The following is a 16708-nucleotide window of genomic DNA, read 5'->3' on the forward strand; positions in this document are numbered from 1 at the left end:
TTACGCCAGCTTTGGCAGACTGTTGTAAAAGTGAAGGAGAATATGTTATTGATGACGAAAGCCTTTGTTGCACGTATCGGCACAAACACAATACAAGACAGTGTACATTTATATATATTCTTCTGTGATGCGGGAGTTATGTTTATTGACAGTAATGTTCTTGTTAGTAACAATTACTGTCGAATGCTGGTACATTCAGATAAGCCAAAGACACGTATTAAAGTTTAGTAGTGTCATGCTACGTCGATATAATTTACTTACTGCAGTCTCTTGTAGTAATGCTGATAAGTTTTTAAATTCAATGAATCTGAGGCAAGGCTCTGAGTGAACTTGCTTAAAAAGACACGCTGGCCAACCATAGTTGCAGGCAATGAGGTCTTGTGGATTTAGCGTTCTTCGTTGACATTTGTCCAGTCTGACATTCACCTACTGGCGCTTAACGTTAGTTTTACTTTCGACAAGAACCTATAATGGACTGAGAGTTTCGATTTACAACTGAACTATACGACGTCATAGCTTCTCGATTGTTTGAGCGCTAATCGTGTAGAAAAAAGTTATTCAGTTAAATATTTTAAGAAAGTTTCCTATTTTTTTCCTTTTTTATAAAATAATGTTCTAAAAAACTGCATCGCCTGAGGGTTCATCTGTAACGGTCCTAAATTGCATTTATCCAATGAAGGGCTACAAAACAGTTCAAGCGGCTTGAACAGTTTTCATGCACTGTGAATCCCACGAATTCGTAATCTCTTTTTAGTAACAAACGGGATGAAGATTCTTAAATATGAACGATGTACTATTTTATTTCTGGCAGCCCTGTGTACAAAATGGTAGAAAACAAAACAATTAACACCATCAGTATGATCTGAAGATGTAATTTCTACTGATAAATGTTAGAACAGGATGGAAACGTTTACATAAGGCGCTTAGTTTCTTTATCAAACAGATTAGTCTACACACTACTTTTTAATCACTGATTTTATGTAGCATCATGACTGCTTCTGAAATCACGGAGAGTTCAGCATGTTTCTACGTCACTCCATACAAGTTAAAATTTGAATTAGTACCTCACCTCTTGCAGTCATTCTTCTGCTAAAAGGTTGAATGTGGCTGGTTAAACACAGTGCGAACGCTCCACCGAAGCACCCAACTCACACAGTATTTATAGACACATTGATGGCCTAGACCACCAGTTGTGTACCTCCTGTGAGTCTTGACTTCACAAAACCCACACGGCGAACCAAATTGTCCAATATAAGGTAAGCTTCAAGCACTTCATACTGGCAGCATAACTGACACATGCAAACCTGTATGGCATGATAAGCATACTTGAAATGAATACTTGTTGTTGTTGTGGTCTTCAGTCCTGAGACTGGTTTGATGCAGCTCTCCATGCTACTCTATCCTGTGCAAGCTTCTTCATCTCCCAGTACCTACTGCAACCTACATCCTTCTGAATCTGCTTAGTGTATTCATCTCTTGGTCTCCCTATACGATTTTTACCCTCCACGCTGCCCTCCAATGCTAAATTTGTGATCCCTTGATGCCTAAAAACATGTCCTACCAACCGGTCCCTTCTTCTAGTCAAGTTGTGCCACAAACTTCTCTTCTCCCCAATCCTATTCAATAACTCCTCATTAGTTACGTGATCTACCCACCTTATCTTCAGCATTCTTCTGTAGCACCACATTTCGAAAGCTTCTATTCTCTTCTTGTCCATACTAGTTATCGTCCATGTTTCACTTCCATAGATGGCTACACTCCATACAAATACTTTCAGAAACGACTTCCTGACACTTAAATCTATACTCGATGTTAACAAATTTCTCTTCTTCAGAAACGATTTCCTTGCCATTGCCAGTCTACATTTTATATCCTCTCTACTTCGACCATCATCAGTTATTTTGCTCCCCAAATAGCAAAACTCCTGTACTACTTTAAGTGCCTCTTTTCCTAATCTAATTCCCTCAGCATCACCCGATTTAATTTGACTACATTCCATTATCCTCGTTTTGCTTTTGTTGATGTTCATCTTATATCCTCCTTTCAAGACATTGTCCATTCCGTTCAACTGCTCTTCCAAGTCCTTTGCTGTCTCTGACAGAATTACAATGTCATCGGCGAACCTCACAGTTTTTACTTCTTCTCCATGAATTTTAATACCTACTCCGAATTTTTCTTTTGTTTCCTTTACTGCTTGCTCAATATACAGATTGAATAACATCGGGGAGAAGCTACAACCCTGTCTCACTCCTTTCCCAACCACTGCTTCCCTTTCATGCCCTTCGACTCTTATAACTGCCATCTGGTTTCTGTACAAATTGTAAATAGCCTTTCACTCTCTGTATTTTACCCCTGCCACCTTTAGAATGTGAAAGAGAGTATTCCAGTCAACATTGTCAAAAGCTTTCTCTAAGTCTACAAATGCTAGAAACGTAGGTTTGCCTTTCCTTAATTTTTCTTCTAAGATAAGTCGTAAGGTCAGTATTGCCTCACATGCTCCAACTTTTCTACGGAATCCAAACTGATCTTCCCCGAGGTCCGCTTCTACCAGTTTTTCCATTCGTCTGTAAAGAATTCGCGTTAGTATTTTGCAGCTGTGACTTATTAAACTGATAGTTCGGTAATTTTCACATCTGCCAACACCTGCTTTCTTTGGGATTGGAATTATTATGTTCTTATTGAAGTCTGAGGGTATTTCACCTGTCTCATACATCTTGCTCACCAGATGGCAGAGTTTTGTCAGAATACTTATAAAGTAAAAATCGCGGCCCACCACATACGTTTATCGCAAGGAACTTTCCATCCATAACGAAAAGTAAAGCAAAATACACGATTGGAGGACTAAATGGTGTCATAGGAAATCAGGAATTGGAATGCACTAATCTAACCATAAACCTACAGGCACACCTCTTTGCACATAGCTTATTATTATTATTATTATTAGTCGTAAAGCTCCCAACATGGAAGACGCTAAGTAAAGATGGTTCACTTCTGGGGCTTCTTATTCTTCTTGTTTGCCCACCAGGTCTTCATTCTTTGCGAGAATTCAGCTTTTCTTTCTTCGCTCCATTTTGTTCCAGTTCTCGGCGCTTTTGTCTCTGGTTTGACCTCCCATTTGTCAACTTTAAGTTTGAAATTGTTTCTTTTGTTCATGTCTTCAGTAGTAATGTTGGCTAATTCCAGATCTTTCTTTACATTTTTGATCCATTCTCCTCCATTAACAAGGGATGCTACGTACCTTACTATTTTTTTTGTAAGTCTGTGATCGGGAAGTCTCATTAGGTGGCCATAGAATTTTAGACGCCTCTTCCTCATGTCTATCTCTATGTTAGAATATTCTTCAATTTTAGAATTTTTCTGTAACCTATACCCCTCTTTGGTCCATCTTGGTCCCAGAATTTTCCTAATGATTTTCCTTTCCTCTTTCTTCAGGTTTTCCATATCTGTTTTCCTTTTAAGTGTCAAGGTTTCGCTGGCATATAGCATTATTGGTTTAATTACCGACTTATAATGTTTAATTTTTGTATTTATAGATAGACATTTTTTATTGTAAATGTTTTGGACCAGCCCTAGACCCCTACGAGCTTTTAATATTCTTTCTTGTTGTGAGTATTTTTCAGAAATTATCTCTCCTAAATATTTAAAGTATGGTACCCTCTTAATTTCTCCATATTTGGTTTGTAACTTAGAAATTTCTAGATTTGTTGTTGTAAACAGCGTTTTCTCAAAAGATTTATTAATGTATAGGAAGATCAAGATTAAGTATTTTGTTACAGGTTGCAAGTTGGAGTCCTTCGTGGAAAAACCGTGCATTTAGCATATCCCCGAAATTACGAGAAGAAAAGTAGGATCCAATCACGTCCGATCAGGACAAGGTAGTGGACCGCTGGCAGATAAACCATAACTGATGTTCACTGGCATTACACACACATAACAAAGACTAGGAATGTGACTACCTTGCTCCTCTGTATCTTAATATTACAGCACAGGTTGCCTACAAAAATGTATTTCCAAATAAGTAACATATGAATTTCGTAACTACTATCAGAAATCGCTCTTATGTTAACACGTAGAAAACACCTTAACTGTCAATATAATTATAAAAAGCAAAGCAGTGCTAAACAATTAAACATACAAATTCCCGTCAATAGGAAATGTTTATTTACAATGAAATGACTGAAGTCTTTTATATTTCACTTCTTTTTATAAGACTGGATCTTCTGTTGTGGATACAAACCTTTTATTCCCCCTGAACGTGAAAAGCGGTGACAATACTGTCCTGTATGTTGGATACGTATGGTTTCATGGGGCAGGCCATAGAAATTCCCACTTATTCGTTTTCTCGGCTCTTAGGGAAAATGTAGTATGATTGCAAACCAGGACTATGTCACCGCCCTTATAGTCACAGATATGAGTAACTTTTCTATAAAAATAGGACTCACTTTGATTTTCTCTCATGGCTAAGTTTACCAATGCGTGTTTGATATTATCAGCATAACATTGATTATGTCGTACTGGTTCTGGAACGGGTTTACACTCTTCATTAACTTCTGAGTCGTCAACAGCAGATCAAGTGGTTTTTAAACTGTTGTTGTGTTTGGCAAATCGTTTACTATTCTCTCCAAGAGTTCAGAAGATTCTGATTACTTAGTCTGCATATGGTCTCCTGATAAGTAAGAATACATAAATTGAGTCAATTCATGGATATACCATCTGACTAAACTACGTTCAGGATGTTATTTTGAAATCAAAGTCTTGTTCCATTGTTCCAGAAATGTTTCTCGAGTTGTAGCTCGTAAAATATGTGTCATTGTCTGAGAGTGGCACCTCAGGTTTGTCATTTCTCACAGAATAATAAGGTTATACGCATCTAGTAAGATGTGGGAAAACTGCAAGAGATGTGAATCGAAGTATGTATTATGGAATGATTTTGAAAATTTGGTGAAATGATAAGAAATGACGAGAGTCTCTACAGAATCGGCGAGGAAAGAAACATTTATAAAACACTGAAAATAAGAGAGAATAGGATGATAGGGCAAGTGTCAAGACATCAGGGGTCTATAGAGGCTAAAATCTGTAGGGGAAGATACAGATTGGAGCGTATCCAACAAATAATTGAGGGCATTGGTTGCAAGTGCTGCTCTCTGGAGAAGAAGTTGGGACGGGAAGAGGATTCGTGATGGGCGCATCAGATCAGTCAGAACACTGATGACGAACGAAAAAATCTTTTTCTTCCAGAAACACATATCTTAGTTATCTGGTCACGGACTTCTGGAAGCACTTGTCAGAAATAGCTTTAGTTCTTTGTATTTGCGTGTTTAAAAATGCTTTCTTTGGAGATGGAATTTGAAACTTTTGCACACCGAGATATTTATCAGTATGTGTCGGCTTCTGGTAAACAGTGTGGCCTAGAAGTCCCCAAACAAAACATTTAAACAAGATAATTTTCCTTTTCTCTCCATCCCAGTTGTGAGCTTAACATTAAAGTGCGTTCTGTGTACATAATCAAAAACAGGTGATGAATCTGAATACCATACGGCAAGATATCTGCAAATCATTTATTCAAGAATGCCCCACAATCTCAAATCTTCAATCCAAATTTTGTTTGATAAGCCATATGATCACACTTGTGTTAATAAACGTTGACGTGGTACGGATCAAGCTACTCTTCGTAAGTCAAGGAAATCTGGATGTGCCTGACGGCCTTGATCAATGTATTTCAGGATATCGTATGTGAAAAGCACAGGGTAAAACATCTCACTCACTACTGTCAGTGGGACAATTTGTTAGGACTTTCTGTGAGATGGGTGTATGTCCATTGTCACAGGCACTGAGGTGGCTGCGCCGTGGGATCTCAGATGAGCAGGTGGAGCGCGAGATGGAGCGCATACGGTCATCGCTGGTTGCAGACGGCACGAAGGAGGGCAGCGCTGGACGCGTCTCACTCAGGGAGATTTGCTCCAGGGCCTCACTAAAGGGCTTCGCTAACGTCACCGTTCTTGCAGCCAACTTGCAGTTCTGCGGCTCCTTTGCTGTACTCAACTACGCCGTCATGATGTTCGACGAGGCTGGAGGGTCTGTACCTTCCGAGGTGGCAACAATCGTTCTAGGCGCTCTGCAGGTGCGTTACGTTCCTCAATACAATAACTGATCAAACGAATCTGGGCACCCATTAATGAAGGCTAGTATGGGGTTTGTCCACCGTCCTCCTTTATGACGGTTCGAACATTGCTGGTGAAACTTCCACTAAAGTATATGAATATCTGCACAATAATGTCACCCCATTCTACTGCAATTGTCAAGGCCAGAGAAGGTAGTGAAGTTAGACCCTGGGGATGAAATATGCCTATTATCCCAGGCGCGCTACTGGAGTGCCACTACTATTCTCCCTTCTACAGTGTACAAGCGTTTTCCTTGGATGGGATACCAGATACCCATATCCATTTCATACTTAATCACTCCACTCTACTTTCACATTAGAATAGATTAGATTCAGTTTTCATTCCATAGACCTAAAAATGAGGTGCTTCTCATGTGTGGGGTAAATGTCAGACAGTACAACAGCCGGCCGGAGTGGCCGAGCGGTTCTAGGCGCTACAGTCTGAAACCGCGTGACCGCTACGGTCGCAGGTTCGAATCCCGCCTCGGGCATGGATGTTTCTGATGTCCTTAGGTTAGTTAGGTTTAAGTAGTTTTAAGGTCTAGGGGACTGATGACCTCAGAAGTCAAGTCCCATAGTGCTCAGAGGCATTTGAACCAATGTACAACATAAAAACCATAGAACATTTTAATATAATACTCACTTCCCATGAACCATGGACCTTGCCGTTGGTGGGGAGGCTTGCTTGCCTCAACGATACAGATGGCCGTACCGTAGGTGCAACCACAACGGAGGGGTATCTGTTGAGAGGCCAGATAAACGTGTGGTTCCTGAAGAGGGGCAGCAGCCTTTTCAATAGTTGCAGGGGCAACAGTATGGATGATTGACTGACCTGGACCTGTAACACTAACCATAACGGCCTTGCTGTTGTGGTACGGTGAACGGCTGAAACCAAGGGGAAACTACGGCCGTAATTTTTCCCGAGGGCATGCAGCTTTACTGTATGATTAAATGATGATGGCGTCCTCTTGGGTAAAATATTCCGGAGGTAAAACAGTCCCCTATTCGGATCTCCGGACGGGGACTACTCAAGAGGATGTTGTTACCAGGAGAAAGAAAACTGGTGTTCTACGGGTCGGAGCGTGGAATGTCAGATCCCCTAATCGGGCAGGTAGGTTAGAAAATTTAAAAAGGGAAATGGATAGGTTAAAGATAGATATATCGGGAATTAGTGAAGTTCAGTGGCAGGGGGAACAAGACTTTTGGTCAGGCGAATACAGGTTTATAAATACAAAATCAAATAGGGGTAATGCAGGAGTAGGTTTAATAATGAATAAAAAATACGAGTGCGGGTAATCTACTACAAACAGCATAGTGAACGCACTATTGTGGCCAAGATAGACACGAAGCCCAAACCTACTACAGTATTACAAGTTTATATGCCAACTAGCTCTGCAGATGATGAAGAAATTGATGAAGTGTATGATGAGATAAAATAAATTATTTAGGTAGTGAAGGGAGACGAAAATTTAATAGTCATGGGTGACTGGAATTCGACAATAGGAAAAGGAAGAGAAGGAAACGTAGTAGGTGAATATGAATTGGGGCTAAGAAATGAAAGAGGAAGCCGACTGGTAGAATTTTGCACAGAGCATAACTCAACCATAGCTAACACTTGGTTCAAGAATCATGAAAGAAGGTTTTATACATGGAAGAACCCTGGAGATACTAAAAGGTTTAAGATGTATTATGTAATGGTAAGACATAGATTTAGGAACCATATTTTAAATTGTAAGACATTTCCAGGGCAGACGTGGACTCTGACCACAAACTATTGGTTATGAACTGTATATTAAAACTGAAGAAACTGAAAAAAAGTGGGAGTTTAGGCAGATGGGACCTCGATAAACTGAAAGAACTAGAGTTTGTACAGAGTTTCAGGGAGAGCATAAGGGATCAATTGACAGGAATGGGGGAAAGAAATGCAGTAGAAGAAGAATGGGTAGCTTTTAGGAATGAAATAGTGAAGGCAGCAGAGATTCAAGTAGGTAAAAAGACGAGGGCGAGTTGAAATCCTTGGGTAACAAAAGAGATACTGAATTTAATTGATGAAAGGAGAAAACACAAAAATGCAGTAAGTGAAGCAGGCAAAAAGGAATACAAACGTCTCAGAAATGACATCGACAGGAAGTGCAAAATGGCTAGGCAGGGATGGCTAGAGGACAAATGTAAGGATGTAGATGCTTATCTCACGAGGGGTAAGACAGATACTGCCTACAGGAAAATTAAAGAGACCTTTGGAGAAAAGAGAACCACTTGCATGAATATCAAGAGCTCAGATGGAAACCCAGTTCTAAGCAAAGAAGGGAAAGCAGAAAGGTGGAAGGAGTATATAGAGGGTCTATACAGGGGGATTTTCTTGAGGAGGTAGATATGATACTGCGTGAAGAGATCGACAGAGCACTGAAAGACCTAAGTCGAAACAAGGCCCCGGGAGTAGATAACATTCCATTAGAACTACTGACAGCCTTGGGAGAGCCAGTCCTGACAAAACTCTACCATCTGGTGAGCGAGATGTATGAAACAGGCGAAATACCCTCAGACTTCAAGAAGAATGTAATAATTCCAATCCCAAAGAAAGCAGGTGTTGACAGATAAGATAATTACTGAACTATCAGTGTAATAAGTCACAGCTGCAAAATACGAACGCGAATTCTTTACAGACGAATGGAAAAACTGGTAGAAGCCAACCTCGGGGAAGATCAGTTAGGATTCCGTAGAAATGTTGGAACACGTGAGGTAATACTGAACCTACGACTTATGTTAGAAAATAGATTAAGGGGCTCCGGAAAGGCTCAAAATCATGAAAAGTTCAATTTTTACTTTTTTGCGTTTTCTGAATCTGCAGACTATTACCTTTTAATAGATATATAATTTATCCAATTCCGAAGACTACAACCATTTTTAATGTTTTTTAAAAATGTGTTCTACATGGGCGTGACCCAATGTGGCGCTGTTAAACTGCTGTCAAATGGTGCTATTATTAACGTCCGTGTTCATCAGGTACATTTTAGTGATGTGAGGTAAAGCATGTGTTGTGGCTAACCTGTGATGGTTCAATATATATCGCTGGTGTGATTGTCGATTGTTTCATGTTCATTTACTCTGTCGTTATCTCGAAAATATTCGTAATTAATTCTGTTTCTTGAGTCTCTGTTTTGTTGAAGTATAATAATGAGTAAAAGTAAAGTTATTAGAAATCCTCTGAAGGCTTATAAGAAAAGGAGAAATGTTGGAAAGCCAAAGGTATTTAGAAATATGGGAATGAAGATAGGTTCTAACGTGGTACGAGCGATGCTTGCTTTAGACAAGGAACGCCTTCGGGCTGCAGACAGGGCTGTAAAGAGTCTAGAAATACAAGCAAGAGTAAACAGGAGGAGGATCAAGAGGAAGCTGGAGGAGGAGTTTGCAGAGGATGAAGATAATCCATCCTATGTACCTGGAATGCACTAAAAAGTTAATCCAATCTTTGTCGCTCGATTCCCAAAACTTTTATTTTCTCATACTAATTACATGTTTTCTAAGGATCTTCCAAACATATTTGTTTCAAACTTTCAGTAAATGTTACACAGTACCTTCTGCATAATTTAACACAGCCTTTTTCCAAAAAACTGTATATTTTTGAATATATAAATAAAAAAGTGCAAAAAATGTTGTGAATTTTCATTACAATTGAAAAAAAAATCATCTTTAATAACTGAACTAAAATTTTGTAAAATCCCTGTGTTAAGTTGTAGCCCATATTCCAATAAATAATCTGTAAAAAGTTCAACTTCCTACCTCAAATACTTTGTGAGGAAAGATGTAATTTATAAGCGTTATTTTAACATTGCAAGTATAGGGCGTTCCGGAGCCCCTTAAGGAAAGGCAAACCTACGTTTCTAGCATTTGCAGACTTAGAGAGAGCTTTTGACAGTATTGACTGGAATACTCTCTTTTAAATTCTGAAGGTGGCAGGGGTAAAACACAGGGAGCGAAAGGCTATTTACAATTTGTACAGAAATCAGATGGCAGTTATAAGAGTCGAGGGACATGAAAGGGAATCAGTGGTTGGGAAGGGAGTGAGACAGGATTGTAGCCTCTCCCCGATGCTATTCAATCTGTATATTGAGCAAGCAGTAAAGGAAACAAAAGATAAGTTCGGAGTAGGCATTAAAATCCATGGAGAAGAAATAAAAATATTGAGGTTCGCCGATGACATTGTAATTTTGTCAGAGGCAGAAAAGGACTTGGAAGAGCAGTTGAACGGCATGAACAGTGTCTTGAAAGGAGGGTATAAGATGAACCACAACAGAAGCAAAACGAGGATAATGGAATGTAGTCAAATTAAATCGGGTGATGCTGCGGGAATTAAATTAGGAAATGAGTGGCTTAAAGTAGTAAATGAGTTTTGCTACTTGGGGAGCAAAATAACTGATGATGGTCGAAGTAGAGAGAATGTATTATGTAGACTGTCAATGGCAAGGAAAGCGTTTCTGAAGAAGAGAAATTTGTTAACATCGAATATAGATTTAAGTGTCAGGAGGTCGTTTCTGAAAGTATTTGTATGGAGTGTAGCCATGTATGGAAGTGAAACATGGACGATAAATAGTTTAGACAAGAAGAGAATAGAAGCTTTCGAAATGTGGTGCTACAGAAGAATGCTGAAGATTAGATGGGTATATCACACAACTAATGAGGAGGTATTGAATAGAATTGGGAAGAAGAGGAGTTTGTGGCACAACTTGACTAGAAGAAGGGATCAGTTGGTAGGACATGTTCTGAGGCATCATGGGATCAACAATTTAGCACTGGAGGGCAGCGTGGAGGGTAAAAATCGTAGAGGGAGACCAAGAGATGAATATCCTAAGCAGATTCAGAAGGATGTAAGCTGCAGTAGATACTGGGAGATGAAGAAGCTTGCACAGGAGAGCTGCATCAAACTAGTCTTCAGGTCTGAAGACCACAACAACAACAACAACTCACTTCCCTGATCGTTTGTTAGGAGATTGTCCAAATTGTGACTACATTACAGTAAAATGGAACTGGTAATATTTATAGAATTAATACACTCTCAGAACGAAACAGTTGCGCACTTTTGATAAATTTATCATACACAAAATACCTAATCCTGACAGTTGTGACTAAGTGCCGTCAAAACTGAAATCTGAAAGATATTTCTACTGACTAGTCTCTGTTAAGATATTCATTTGTAGAGTGGAAAGAATTAATTACCAAAACTTCTTTCAAACTTTGTTGAAACTGAACTTTATCTGAACCCAAGTTTTTAATGATTTCTGGCAAATTACTGAATATGTGTGTTTCAGAATATTGGACCCATTTTTTGAACGTATTTATGTGGACCGTTCTTGTTCCTAGTATTAATGCTATGAATTGAGTTATTCGCTGGAAATAGAGACATGTTATGTGCAACAAATTTCGTAAAGGAATAAATATACTATGACGCAATGGTTAGAATACTCAATTCCTTGAATAGGTTTCTACATGATGTTCCCGAATTTACGCCTCAAATGATTCTTATTACACGCTTTTACACTCTAAAAATTTTTTCTTGCTTTGACGATTTACCCCAGAACACGGTCCCATGCGATGTAATAAATTGGAAGTAAGCCAAGTATTCTAGATTTTTTTATATCTACATTTACTACAAGTGACATCATTCACATTGCAGATACAGACTTGTTAAGGCTCTTCAGTAGTTCTGTGGTATGCCTTTCCAATAGAATTTGTTGTTGAGTTGTAATTCCAGAAATTTAACACTGTGAGCCTCATCTGTCTGCATGTTTTCGTATATTGTACACATGATGGAAGCATATCTCTTACAGGTTATGAACTGCGTATAGTGCTTCTTTTCAAAGATTAATGACAGTGAATTAGCTTTAACCCATTTATTAATGTCAGTGAAAATTTTATTAGCATCCATTTCTAAATCTGCACATGACTTGCTATTTATTGTAATGTTTGTATCATCTGCAAACAAAACAAACTTATCATCTCACAATGTAACAGACAAGTGGTCATTAATGTGCACAAGAAAAAGTAGCGGATCAAGATGGAAGCTTGAGGACACCTTATGTAATTAATTTACAATCAGATGCAGATTTATCACTCACTCCACAAGTATTTTGGAAGGACACCTTTTGTTTCTTGTTACTTGTTACTTAGGTAAGACTGAAACATTCTACAGCACTGCCAGTAACACTGTAATACACCAATTTACTTAAGAGAATGCTGTGATTCACACAGTCAAAGGCTTCTGATACTTAACAAAAAAAGTCAGTAGCCTCTAAATTATTATCTAATGAATTAAGTACATTCTCACTGTGCAAGCAAGTAGGGTTCATTACATTGGAATCCTTAAGGAACCAAAACTGTTACTTGGACAATATAGTATTTGCAGTCAGATGCTTAAGAAGATGCTTGAACCCAACCTTTTCGAATAATTTTGAAAGTGGCGACAAAAATTTAATTGGTCGATAGTTCGACGGTATCTGTTCTTCCCCCTTCTTGTAAAGAGGTTTAATTTCAGCACATTTTAGCCAGTCTGATAAGAGATTGATTACACAAACAGCTTCAGATATATCTCAACTCATATGAACACTCTTTAATTAACTTCATTGATGTGTTATCGTAACCGCTAGAATACTTTGATTTTCCGGATATAAATTCATTAGAACTCTCATCGATCGATCCCTAGAGTTTGTACGTGGTGGAAAAAATCACCCTGTATAAGGAGTTTAAAATGAAGTGAAAGTGCCATACGAGTGTACACTACCCACCACCCAGACATAAAGTTAGAACGTGTGGCCATGTACGTTCCCCCATTTAATTAAAAATTAAACTATAGAAGTACAATCAATTGACCATGTACTTGTACTAGATAGAACTTGATACTCATTTAAACATGGTAATGACTAATTTTGTATTTATATCTAGGAATTCTGTAATTATAAAGAGCAATTAGTACATGAATGTATCCAAAAGACTATGAAGTTTTATTCTGTGTATGCAACAGAATACGCCAATACTTAAATTGATCATTGTGCCTCAATAGAATACCAGATGTGATGGCTTACACGTGAGAAATCACATACTTGTCTCATATTCATTATTTGTTAAGACATGTTGATTAACCTGGTTATACAGCCACTGTCATAAATTAATAATTGCCCGATTTATATATAAGCATATAGGCATAGGATGCATATTTTAATTTATAATAATATTTTTGTAATTGCATATAGTTCAATACTGTAATCAGAGAGTAAGCAGATTTTGAATATTAACTGTTTGATAATATTTGTGCCTGTAAGATAAGACATTTCGACAACAGCAGCAATAGACTACTTACTATCATTTTCACACACTTTAATGTTTATTTTCTAAGACAGATTTTTTTTTCCTTTATTGTATTTCAATTCCCCATCGGGGCGGGCTGGCAGCAGCATAGGCGCTGCTCTTCAGCCGAAAGACATAGAACAAAACAATAGAAGACATTTAAAAACAGCAAAGGAGAGAATAAGGTGAACATAGATATAAAAAAGGGGGAACATCATGGAAGGCAATAGACAAAAAACGGGGTGACTGTAAAATGGAGATCTAAGACAGAGGACATATTGGGTATATGTATACTGTAACAGTACATTTCATAATGAGTAAGAATTCAATAATCAAGTAGGCAGTTGAATCGGTTTGATTATATATTGTTATATTTATGTGACAATGTAAGTATAATACATACATTTAATCTAGGTAGGAATAATTTTTTTATGAGCTTCAGTGACTGTACACATTTCATGTAGAGCAGGGCCGGCCAGACGCTGCACAGTGTGCAGACGTGCGGAAGTGCTGCACATGTGCGCACGTGTGCGACAGCGAGCGACAGCGAGCGATAGCGACATCTGTTATTAGACATGTGTCCTAAATGAACGGCGGCGGCTCCACCTCCCTGTTTATGTGGTACACGCAAGAGCTTGTTTGTGAAAGATTTTTTTCGGTGATGAAAGTGAATAAACCAAGGTTTCGCTCAAGCATGAGTGATGAAAATCTTCGTAACTGCTTGCGTTTGTCAATGAGCCGTGCTTTTGCGCCCGATTTTAACTATATCATTTCTCATGACGAGTGATAAACGTTTTTGGATTTATTCATTTCATAATTAAAAATTATTTTTTACTAAGTATGCATTATTGCCTCATTCTGCTCCATGTTACATTATTGTCAGGAAAATTGGTCATTAAACCGATTGTTCCAATGTATACTTACATTTAGGGGTTTTTATTAATGTGAGAAGGGCTACGCTCAGCTGAAGTCGATAAAACACAACATTCATCTAATTGTCGGTTATTATGGAGATTTCAGACGGAACTGATGAAAGATATAGCAATAATGGTATTGAAATAACAGGTATTTATCGAGATGTCTGCGGTTATCATTCAGTTCAGAAGTCAGTGAGACAGAAATTATGTGGGTGTAACTGAGGGCACCGAGAATTAGTTACAGGAAACCTTGCATTAGTTTAATGTTATTTGAAATCATGAATAAGGTTCGTTGGAAGTCGCTAAGTGCTCTCTTTCTTAAATACTAGGTCAACAACATTACGCGTATTTACGTGCCGTCAGTCAAGCTGCCTTAATAAAAACCCACGGTTGTTAACTGTATTGCTTCTCTTACTGGGTTAAACTGTTAACATAAAAGTAGACGTCTCAATGAGCAGACTGTGACAGTAATGTTTAATACGCGAAGTACCTTCCCATGGTTGGCTTGCAAGCTGTGGAAAGAGCACTAGAATTCGCCGGTACAGAGTATCCCAGCAAGTGGATAAAGAGACATCTATGCGTAGAAACATGCACTACATGAACGCTGACGACTGCGGCGTGCACGCTGTGACCCGGAAGTTGCACATGTGCAGGAGCACCGCACGCGTGCAGAATTTCTGGCCGGCCCTGATGTAGAGTTTTTGCCTTTTGTGCACATGTCTCATGTACAGTTTGAAACAGACGAAAATCTGTAGTCAAGAACAAAATAGCTAGTACAGATATGTATTGGTAATATAGTTTTTAAAATTCATAAACATCCAACATTGTGTACAAAAAATATTTTTAACAGCTATTTTGTTTGGTGTACTTATCTCAGGAAGAATAACACCCTGTATGTTAATTAATACACAATTTCTAGAATAACCTAGACAGTCACACCCTCAGTACGCTAATACGTATTTCGGAAACAAATATTGTACAAATGTTTTAAATGTTTACTTTTTACTTGTTGCTTTTGTTGGAACAGGTGGTTGGCACTGCAGCTTCCGTGGTGGCGATAGACCGCCTAGGTCGACGACCCCTGCTGTTCCTCTCTAATGGGGTTGTCGGGACTTCCGTCACAGTCATGGGGGTCTACATGTACCTCAAGCAAGAGACGCAGACGGACCTGTCTTCCGTCGGCTGGCTGCCCGCCACATGTCTCTCGATATACGTGCTGATGCTGGCGTTTGGGCTGAACTCACTGCCATATGTGGTGCTCTCGGAGATTGTGGCTCCGAGGATCAGAGGTCTGGCTGCCATAGCCACGTACACAGTGATCATCGGCGCTGCAGCCATCATGACCAAACTTTATCCAGCCATGTCAGAGGCAATGGGAGCTTATGGTAGCTTCTGGTTCTTCGCAGCTGTCTGTCTGACCTGTTCTGTCATTGGATGGTGGTTGCTGCCAGAAACCAAGGGACGACCTCTAGAGGACATCTTAAAGGAACTCAACGGTTCAAAGGACGTCATTGTTAGCAGCTCCCAATGAAGTGCTCTAAATTCATCACAAATATTTGTGAATGTGTCACCCCCCCATTTACATAATGTTTAATCCCTTGTGTGCAGTTTTAAAATGTAGGGGAACATTGTTTTTAGGATACTATTACATTGCCTCATGAACTGAAATTATGCTTCTTGACTAATGATTTGACATATGGTCCTGAGATGTGTTCTTTACCCATCGGTTTGACAAAGCTGTTCATATAGCTACTGATATAAACACAAAATGGTCTCAGCATACAATATCGTCCCAAGTTCTGCTCCCCAGATACCTCTTCAAAGTCTGCATCTAACTGTCCACCACTGAAAATCTGAAAATATACTTAAGACTTATGGTTAGTAGAGAACTCCAGTATGCATATTCAGAATGTTTTGTACCTGAAAAAGCTTTAGTATCGCAAGATTTTCCTATGTTTTCTGCCATTGTAAATAATTCACCTTTACTGTACTGGGACAAACATAAATGACCACGCTGGACAAGTCATGAATTAGGTCCTTGACTCTGTGTTTAAGTTTATCTGTGGTTCTCTTGCTCGCCTCTCAGTTGTGCAGCACTGGGGCATTCTTAGCTGGGACACAGTGAAGAGCAGTTGAGGTTTTAGAGAAGGAGAATTGATAACTTTGTATCTGAAAAACGTTATCTGGAATACTTAACTACGGAGATTAAAACTTCTTTGTAATCACTTGTTATTGATTCTGCTGATAAAGAAGGTTTCTCGAAGGAATTTTTCAAGTAAGCAATGCGTCTGCA

At 38.8% G+C, this 16708-nt stretch overlaps 1 protein-coding gene across 1 annotated transcript in view; it reads left to right on the forward strand.

The window, feature by feature from the left end:
- LOC126195727 (facilitated trehalose transporter Tret1-2 homolog) overlaps nt 1-15946 on the forward strand; it is a 48094-nt gene extending 32148 nt beyond the window's left edge. Inside the window, exons 3-4 of the mRNA XM_049934355.1 lie at nt 5828-6121; nt 15443-15946. Of these exons, the coding sequence (XP_049790312.1) occupies nt 5828-6121; nt 15443-15946 (798 nt within the window). The remainder of the gene's footprint in view (nt 1-5827; nt 6122-15442) is intronic.
- The last annotated feature ends 762 nt before the right edge of the window (nt 15947-16708 follow it).

Source organism: Schistocerca nitens, chromosome 7 (genome assembly GCF_023898315.1).
Source record: "Schistocerca nitens isolate TAMUIC-IGC-003100 chromosome 7, iqSchNite1.1, whole genome shotgun sequence".
In the NCBI taxonomy this organism is placed as follows: domain Eukaryota; kingdom Metazoa; phylum Arthropoda; class Insecta; order Orthoptera; family Acrididae; genus Schistocerca; species Schistocerca nitens.